The sequence below is a fragment of the Thunnus thynnus genome, chromosome 18 (assembly GCF_963924715.1).
Source record: "Thunnus thynnus chromosome 18, fThuThy2.1, whole genome shotgun sequence".
NCBI classification, from domain to species: domain Eukaryota; kingdom Metazoa; phylum Chordata; class Actinopteri; order Scombriformes; family Scombridae; genus Thunnus; species Thunnus thynnus.
In genome coordinates, this window is record NC_089534.1 from 4,023,006 (window position 1) to 4,033,476 (window position 10,471).

The following is a 10,471-nucleotide window of genomic DNA, read 5'->3' on the forward strand; positions in this document are numbered from 1 at the left end:
TCCTTCAGCTCTAAATTTTTATTTTTGGACTCCACTAGAGCAGCTCTGCATGATTCACAGTTCAAAAAACTCCTTATTTGTCTCATACTGGCCCTTAGTGCAGTCCCTTAATATACACAGTTTCTCTTTACACTCTGTTTTAGCTCCTGTCTCTTTAAGGCACCCAGCTTTATATGATTGGCCAGCTTTACATATCAGAGTTGTGTAACTTTACCGTCAATGCAAACCAGACATTTCCTGTTTTACTGCTTCAAATTAAAAGCTTTTACGTGACTAACTAACAGGAGACTTTTATTGTGAAGAATTTACAGGAAGTAAAATGTGTTCCTCACTGAATTAGTGGAGCTTTGTTAGCGGCGCTAAAAACCGGTTGAAACAACAACACATGGAGCTGTTTGTTCAGCGGATCAGTTAGAAATAATGCAGGGAGGAATAGTACAAGCAGAAACAGTCACAGTGATGATGATGTTTTATGAAGAGCTGCAGATGACCAGCACACCTCCAACAGGTAAACTATTTATTTTACTTTGCTGTGCTGTGTAATGGCGTAATGGCTTGATGTAACTACTCCCAGAGCGGAGCAGCGATGCGCATTGTGCACATAGCAGATGTCCATATAAAGAAATCCATCACAAACTGATGTCAGCTCGGGCTGAAAGTAGAAAAAAATGTTGGAAACTGAGCGTTCAGAGCAGTCTGAAGCTGCTGCTCTTTGCTCACAGGGATTACTGCTACATACGTTTACCTCGTTATTTGACATGTCGGCCACTTTTAACATGAACATCTGAGATTGTGACATTATATATATATGTCTGAAAATAAGGAAAAGCATAATACAGCCCCTTTAATCCAAAAGGCAGTGTACAGTAAACCATAAATTAATATTAATAACTTCAAACCACACCCACACTCATAAGCTACTACTGTAACTATTGCAGCTGTAGCCCGCCCTTCACATTCGTCCTGTACAACATCTGGAGGATTCATCCCTTTCTCACTGGGGGCTCATTCTGGGGCCACATACCTAAAACTCTGTGTAGATTCATGACTAAAACTACACACTACTTTTGTCAGATTTATAAAGCTGTGCTGCACATGATTCTGTTTTATAAATCTCAATCATTGTGCAATTGTAGACACATGCACAAGAGTGATTTCCACTCCCATTGTAAGCCATAAATGGATGTAAACACTCCCTTAATCAGTAATTTGCATATAAAAATGCTGTTTGCACCACAAGTTTTCAGGCAGGGCAATGAAAAGAACGGCAAAAAAGATTATGAAATTGAGACTCTTGTTGTCGGAGAAGTTGAGAAAAGAAGATGTGTTTTATTTGATGATCTCACTTCTGGGATCACTAACAGAACCAAAACTACAGAATGGCAAAAAGGAACAGAGACCATCAGCTCTGTAAATTCTGGTGCTGTCAATCTTCCTCTATAATCTAATTTGAATTTCATTCCTTATTATTTTTAATATTCAAATTATATTTGAGCTTTTAATGCTGACATTTAGCCTATTATTAATATTTACTATGTACCTATACACTGTATACACAGGCATTGCCAATGCAACTATCAACATGTTGTTATACGTTCTGTCCACTAGGGGGCATTCCATCATTACCAATAAACAGGTGATAGCTTTCTTGCTAACAGCTAACAGCCAAACAGCCAAAGACTGTTTAACTTTTAAGCACAGAATGAATAACATTAACTAAAATATAGATATTAAACAAGCTTTCATTGTACTGGATCATAGTAATTAAACTACACAGTTAACTGAAATATAAATAAATTCATGTCAGTTTGCGCTTGTTTACATCAATATGTGTTATTTGTGTTGGGATGCACTTTGAGCCCAAATGATAGCTTGAGTAGGAGCTGTGTGTCCAAACCCCAAACTGCAGCTGCAGCACTGATCACTCAGGCTCAAGTATTTTACTGTTGGCCTGCTTTTTAAAGTTTTTCTATTTGTTTGAAGGAAATCGAAAAACTTTCCACACATGGCTTCTTAAATGGTTAGGAGTGGTGATCTCTGTCTGTGCATCGCTTTCTGCCATATCTGATATGTTTGAGGTTAACGTTAGCGCATTGCACGAGAGATTGCGATTCAGTCAGACTCAGAAAAGTTTATTGTTCATCAGACGTGACAAAAGCATTTGTTTTCACATGTGGGTAGGCCAAGGCGAGAAGGGTGAGATTTCTCTGACGTTAGCCAACACATAAAAAATATCAAATACACATTAGAATAGTAATTTCAGAATTGGTGATTGGTATTTTTTATTTTTTTTATTTTTCCATTTATATTTGATTCATGAAATTTGTTCCAACAGCCCTAGTATGAACTGAGGAAAAATATGTTAGAAATGTTTAATTTAGATATAATCCAATAAACACAGCAAGTGAAACTTGTTGTGATCAGTAACATGTATGTTAAACCTGTGTTAACTGATTTTTTGGCCACTTGTTTTCAGCAGAAAGATGTAGTGAACACAACACTGACATATTGTCATCTTTTAAGTTGAATTGTTGAACTTGTTAGCAAACAGTTGCTCATTTCAACATCCAGCAGTTACGGAGCAACATTATCATTCATTTGGAGTCGTGTTTCTGTCCACCTGGTGAATGTAAGTCCAATATTCACTATCTTTTAGCTCTGTTTTTGCTCTCTACCAACTCCTGAGGGAAATATCTGGCTCTTTACCTGCTAAGTTCACCAGCTAGTCTACAGCTAACTGTGTCTGTTTGCCGTTTGGTGCTGAGCAGGTAGTGTACAGTGGCTTTTTAGAGTGTGTTCTCTGAAAACAGCTGCCTGCTGCGGCTGAACGACGCTATGAGAGCGCTGAGAGTGAACCGAAACAGTAAAGTTGAAGCCAGACAGCTAAACAATGAGCTGAAACTCACTATAAAGCTCCATAAGGCCGAGGGGAGCTGCAGAGTCACTGATAATTCTCTGTAGTTCATCACTATGAGTCACGACCAACACATTACACACTGTCAGCTCATACATGGTTACTGTAAAAAAACATAGAGTATAGCTGCTTTAAGACCAGGAGAATTGCACAACAAGGATCTGAATCTGCAAACACTGCCAGCTGACATGTGGTGCTTTAAAGAAGTTGCTGTCCATGGTGCTGAAATGGATGATGAATTTGCCTCACTTGGCTTATGTAGCTGTTTGCAAGCCATGTTATATATTAAAATACAAAGCATAAATGAAACAACTGACACAACATAACAGTTCTACACAGTTAGAATCATCACAGAGTACATTTCTAAATATGTTGTTTAACTTATAATCAACAGATCTCTGAGCTTGAGGGATTGTTTCCAGAAATAAATATGTTAATTAAAATGAACATTTTGTTGTTTATGTTCTTTGATTTGATTGTTGTTAGAGACAGTTATTGGAACATTGAACTAAAACACAAATAAAGCATCAAGTCCAATTTTCTACATGAATCATTGACTGTTCATATAGGTCATTATGTCATCAAACTAACACAGATAAGTCTTTTGTCAGAGACCCTAAATTGTCTGTTAATGGGGAAAAAAAACTCTATGTATTTATATTCATTCACTAGAAAAAAGATTGGGGATTTTTCAATGAGGGAGAAGGAGTAGATGTCATTTTAAGGATTTTAATAAGGTAATTGAACTTTTTTGTGGAAAAAATATATCAATACCATATCACACAAATGATTATTGCAAGCATTTTAACATCTTAAAACATGTCTTGATGAGATCTTCAATGTTGAAAACAAATATAAATACAATATCATTAAATACATAACCATGGTACATTCATCAATGAGCACAATAAAGTGCCTGACTGCAGGTTCATCTAACTTTTTATCATTTAACCTACTGCACCCCCTTCTGGACATAAAGGTTTTTACAACAATACATCCTGGAAATGATCATAAAAATAAAGATAACCAATAAGAAGTCACTTCTCTTGTAGTCAAAGTTATTTATTTATTAATTCACATATTTTTTGTCCAAAAAACTTGTTTTTTCTTGTATTCACTTGTATTTTGTAACAGTTTCTCTGCAGGAATCAAAAGAGTATCCATAATATAATAATAGTGTAATGACTGTCTCCTAGAAATTAAATTCATATACAACTAAATTGTTTTACCAGTTATGTTGCCTTAACAAATCGCTGCCTGCTGACTTTTTTCTGCATTAAACTGAGACCATGATCTTTCCTCAAACTTAACCGAGTTATTATCATTATCATTATTATTTATTTATTGTGACCATGTACAGTGTTAAACATAAATGTTACCATTTGATGTGCTGTACCAGAGTTAGCTTATAGCTCATTTTCATCTGCAGTCACAGTTAAGACAGATAACAGCACAATAACAAACAGTACAAAGCAAAACACACTGGATGCATGATACAAAATACAAAGCTAATAACACATCATATACACCCACAATGTCAACTAGAAATTAATAATGTAAGCTTGTCAAATTAAAAGCAAGATAATTTGCTGCCAGTGCCTAAACATAACCACTGTATTGCAAGATCAGATCTTTGAGGATTTGCTCAGTTGGTGAAGATTCAGATATTTATTCTGAAACAGCCAAAGCCAGTAAAATGGTGCTCAGGCACTGTAGGTTGATTTGTTGATAGTACAGTAGAGGTTGCTTGGATCAACAGAAGCTCCACCAGAAAAAGTGAAGCGACTTACAGGTTTTCTCATCATAAAGCTTTAAATAATCAGAATCAGAAAAAGGTTTATTGCCAAATAGCTTTATACAAGGAATTTGCTTTGTTGTTGTTGTGGTGCATAACAGTCAAAAAATAGAAGATAAAGAGAAAAATACCACTACCACAAAAGACAGTAGATATAACTATATAAATAAAAATTTACAATTAAAATGTGACATATCATAAATCAGATATAAAGTAAAAGTAATAATATGAACACTGTGGTCTACTATTTGTTGGGTTTGTTGATGGTCGCGTAGACGTTGTTGGGATCTGCGGAGGCTCCAGCAGAAGAGGAGGAAGCTTTCACAGTGCTGTAGGTCACTGCATCACCTTCACCATCACCATCATCTTCAATCCGAACCTGAGAAACAAGGGAAACAGCACATTTCATACACAATATACAGTACATATACTCAACATGTGACACAACATAACCTGACAAAGAAAATCCTGACTTTACTGCCATCTAAGAACTGACATGTTCACCCTGTTTCAGCCTTTATCTGCTTATTAGATGATGAAATATCTTGTGTGTGAAGATGACATGATGGTCTGATGGTGGTGCAAGAGAAAAGGTGAGGTGGTAATCAAAAAACATCACGAACCCAAATCCCCCATCCACATCTCTGGAAAACCCATAACCATAACAGACTCTTTCAAATTTCTTGGCACATTCATCAGTAACACAGTCAAATGGAAGATCAACATGGACCACATCACCAAAAAAGCCCACCAGACACTGTTTTTCCTTTGACAGCTCAAGAAATTCAAAATCAAACAATCCCCCCTTCTTCAGTTTTACACTGCCATCATTGAAAGCATACTCATCTCATCTATAACAGTCTGGTACGACAGCCTGGACAGTCACTCAAGAAAAAAACTGCAGCGTATAGTTAAAAAAGCATCCAAGATCATTGGCAAACCCCTCCCATCAGTTGAATCACTACATATCAAACGCATTATCAAAAAGGCAAATAAAATAATCTCTGACCCCCCTCACCCTGCTCACCATCTGTTCCAACCGATGCCCCACAGGAGGTGCTATAGATCCTTGTCCACTAAAACATACCATTTCAAACACAGCTTCTTCCCCACTGCCATAAGGACCCTGAACACCCTGCAATAATCTTTGCAATAATCCCTACCTGATGCACCTGCACTTTAAATGTCATGACAGACAGTGTATATACTGTCTGTAAATATTGTTGTGTAAATTCATGTATATTGTCTGTTGTGCCAGTCATATGTTAAACTGTTATGAGCTTCCATACATGCTGTACTGAAAGCAAATTCCACTGACCTTGGTCGTGTGGTCATTAAACAATTGATTGACTGAGATTTGTTGACAATAATAAAAATATAGACAATTGCCAGTGATATCCTTTAAAATAACTTGTTTTTCCTTCCTTCAGTAACAGCAACATGTATACCCAAACACAGCTTACCCGGGCTTCACCGTTGGTCTTCTTAGTGTAGCTGATGGAGGCGTAGGAAACACCATCTTCAGGATCAAACTACACAGTGAAGAAAAGATGATGGCTGATCAGTAACGTGGATTTATACTAACTCACTCTTACGACTTGATTTTGTCTTGTCTGATCTCGACAATAGAAATAGACGGTCTGTCAATTACAGACCATGTGAAATACAGACACAGCTTACCCGGGCTTCACTGTTGCTTTTTGTGGTGTAGCTGATGGAGGCGTAGGAAACACCATCTTCAGGATCAGCCTACACAGTGAAGACAACATGATGGCTGATCAGTAACATGTGGATACACTGATATACTGATTCACTCTCATGACTTGATTTTGTCTTGTTTGATCTCTAAATGCTTTCAAGTTTATTGACAGCTGTCTGAGTATGTGAGTTGTTTTTCTCCATGAAACTCCACGTGCAACACTCATGACTTCTTGCTTCACACTCTTCTAGTCTAGCTATTCTGGTGTAATCGGCTGCATCATCTTACTTCTCTTTTCTTCTCTCTTGCACAAGAAAATTGAACTCAACAGTCGCTGCGTGTCTTACACAGTAAAGAACGAAGAAACATAACAGTGAGTGTAGCTTCGTGCAGTGTGTAATGTGTGATCTCACCATGTCCTGACTGGTTTCTGGAGCAGATTGAGTCACTGCAGGGTTTACAGTCAGCCTCTGGACAAACACAGTAAAATTTCAATTTTTAAAGGAAGTACATGCTTCTGATGGGCTAGTAGGTGTCATTTGGCACAGGTCATTTTGTATATAAGGAAAGATTAGATTTTTTTTTCAGAGGGATGAATTATGAAATAAACGTGTTTCTACATAATACAAATCAAAACTAACAGTTCATTTTGTTTTAGCTACAGAACCACAGTTAATAGTAAACGACTATCATAAACACTACTGTGCAAAGTCATAAGTGTATAAGCATTTGATAATTCAGTTTTAAACTCACCGTGTCTTCATCTGTCTGTGTTTTGTTTCCTAAAAAGACAAAAGAGAGAGTCGACTTCCACAGTGAAACTTCGGGTTTGTCAAAACTTCTTGTTTATAAAAGTTTCATCTGAGAATGTTCTTACCTGTAGTTCTCTTCCGTCTGATGACAACCACAACAATTATCAAGAGCGCTGCTAAACCCACAGCTGCAATGATGTACCACCAAACTGGAAGGAGAATAAAAACATTTAAAACATTTTGGCAGCAGCTTTCTATTCTGTTCTCCCTCTTTCTTTCTTTCTTTCTTTAGAGAAGAAAATATTTCCACCTGCAGCTTCAAGTTTATATCTGGTATTCATACTTTTGTCTTTGAAAGCTAATAGAGAGAGAGAAAAAAGATTTTAAAAAGTTCTAAAAAGAAATACAAGAAATGTTCAGTTGCTACCATCTGGTGTTCGAGTATCACTGATTGCGGGCTCTGTTGAGTTGGTCCTTGGTTTGTGGCTGTTTACAGTTGTTCTTGTTGTTACTTCTGTTGTTGCTGTTGTTGTTTTGTCACCTGGACAAATGAAATAACAAAACACAAATTGTGAGGCAAGAAAATACCTTGTGTTTACCATTTGCATTAACTAAAATAATGATATCATCACAAATATTCAAAGTAAACAAATGTAGTTTGTGATTCACATCAGTTTATGTTGATTACAAACAGTTAATCATATTCTCACCTGAGGACGGAGGGCTGAAGGTAAACAGATGGTCTTCGTTAGTGTAACCATCTGTCACTTTACACTGAAATATCTCAGGATATGTTGACTTCAGCTTGTGATGAGAAGCAGGAAATCTCACTCTACCATAGCAGCCATCCTGTAATATTGTCACGTCTTCATCCACATCATGACCCTCATTCAGCCACTTCACTGTGTGTCTACATGAATCATGTGTCCTCACAGAGCAGGACAGCGTCACCCACTCACTGTCTTCATGTTTATTCACTGGTGAAGAACATAAAGACATAAAGATAAAAATTGCTTCATCAACTATTGTAATGTTTCAGTATATTGTTCTAACAAGACAGTTTGAGCTGAAAACTTAATAATGTAAATACTCACTGCTAATAACAGACAGATCATCCTGGGAGTCTGGTCCTGATCTGTGCTGTCGACAGTAATAAATACCAACATCCTCTCGTGTGATCTTCTTTATAACCAGAGAACAGTTCGCTGTAACACTCAGTCTGTCTGATTTAGCTTTGGTATTTTCATGAATCTGTCCACGTTTGACCAGATCCACTATGCCTCCTGAACCGCTGAAGATCCAGTTAGTATTGTCACATTTATCCTGATAGCCTGTCACACTTTCACAAGGCAAAGTCACATCATCTCCATTTCTGACAATGACGGAGGAAAACAGTCCAGTCACTGCTGTGAAAAAGAGGTGATAGAAGCATGAAAAATAAGCTGAAATATGAACATGGTTTTCATGTTTATAGTTAGTGTGAAGAAAATTTTAGATTCAACAGAAGTTTGCAAAAGTGTCTCATTCTTGATTTTCAAGAGTCCACTGAACTCATCAGGTGAAAACAAACAGCTGTTGGCTGTCCTGATCACATAAAATGTTTCTGGTATGTTCTATGTATCCTTACCTGTAATCTGAAGCTCCAGTATCAGAAATAAAAACATTTGAATCCATCTGAATTCATCCATCATGCCTCTCTGTCTCTTTTTTATGCTCCTTCTCAGCTATCAACAGTCAGAGTCTCTGAACTGGTGAGTGTTAATGAGAAATAGAGAATCTACTTCCTATTAGTCACTTCCTCATTGTGACTGTCTGTATTTTTTTTCTCTCTTTTGCAATTTGCCGAATTTATGTAAGCAGGGCCTATCCGCTTTACACCTACCTGAATTTCTCAGTTTGAGCAACCAAAGACTGTTTAACTTTTACATTTTAGTCCTTTATAGTTAACTTTCTCATTCACAGTGATTTACTGTCCAACAATAGATTAATAATCTATCAGCATCTATAGTAACCAGCCGTCTTTTCTAAAAATACAGCTGCAGGAGGAAGCTGTGGTTCAGTGCGGAGATGACGCAAACCGCTCATGTTTTCAGTCTCACGGATGATGTGAAGAGAATCTGCTGACCAGAAACTTATAAAAATGTAAAAGGAATCTTCATTCTCTAAAGTAAGATCTCAACCTGAGTTTTTAGAGTTGAAGGTCAAAGTCACCACTTGCCCACCCAGGAACAAAATATCATCTAAAATAAAATTTCAAGTATGAGTCTGAGTCAGTGTAATTGTCACATTTTCCGAGAGGGGCTTGGGAGTATAGTGTATAGCCTGGTCACTGACATTGACTGTACATAAAATGGACATCATGACAGCTCCCCAAAAGTGAAGCCCAAACATCTGGATCACCTCCTGGTGGCTGGTCATAAATCCTGCCCCCCTCCATTTTAATGGTTGGGACATGAGCCAAACTAAAAAGTCAAAGTACATCAAATAAATTTTTCCCAAATATGGTTTCTGTCATTTTAGGTAGCTCTTATCGCGCAGATGTTTGTCCAAGTGCTCATTTATCTGATAAGTTTATTTTTAATTAGTTATTTGACGATATAAAGAGGGGATGTGACATCATGATTGACATCTGTGACAGCTGCTCTCAAACCTCCATCAGGACGGGGCCGCCCCACTCTATTGAACTAACTCCAAATGAAGTCACACAGGCAAGATGGCAGCTCCCGGAAAGGAGATATTTTGTTGATATTTTGCGGTAGGAAGTGGAGACATGTTGCCCATATTTATATACAGTCATGGTCACTGACTTGGCCCAGTAGAGGGCGATGTTTTCTGCCTTTCCAGTGACTCATGAGTCACAAAAAGTATCCGTGGGGAATCTGGAGCTAAGCAAGAGAAAAAAAGAGTGCTGCTTTAAGAGAGTTTAAATGAGTCATGGGTAGAGCCCAGCCATTTACTCTCTCTGTTCCATGCACCCGCCTTCAGACCCGTGGTGATCGAGGTTTTGAGGCTGTGACACCTAAGCTGTGGAACGCTCTGCCTGCACCCTTAAGGTCTGCTGGTTCTGCTTATTCATTTAAAAAGCAGCTTAAAACACACCTTTTTCGACAGGCATTTGAGTATTTACTGTAAGTAGTTGACATTTTATATTTCCATGTTTATTATGTATTTTTCTGCGCACTTTTTTTTTTTTACTGTGTGTTTTTTATTACAGATTGTTTTCTCTGTATTTCTTTGTGGCATCATGCTCATGTAAAGCACTTTGTGAAGATTGTCTGTGAAAAGCGCTATATAAATAAATTTTACTTACT

General features: G+C 37.4%; 1 protein-coding gene across 1 annotated transcript; it reads right to left on the reverse strand.

Moving 5' to 3' along the window:
* Window positions 1-3,642: 3,642 nt before the first annotated feature.
* LOC137169340 (uncharacterized) lies at window positions 3,643-9,534 on the reverse strand. The gene is made up of 10 exons (XM_067572446.1): window positions 8,788-9,534; window positions 8,255-8,566; window positions 7,871-8,137; window positions 7,588-7,701; window positions 7,286-7,369; window positions 7,162-7,190; window positions 6,822-6,878; window positions 6,390-6,458; window positions 6,173-6,241; window positions 3,643-5,088 (listed from the first exon to the last, which is right to left on the reverse strand). Exons 1-10 carry the CDS (start codon window positions 8,849-8,851, stop codon window positions 4,954-4,956), a joined length of 1,200 nt encoding a protein of 399 aa, XP_067428547.1. The 5' UTR covers window positions 8,852-9,534; the 3' UTR covers window positions 3,643-4,953.
* Between the last annotated feature and the right edge of the window lie 937 nt (window positions 9,535-10,471).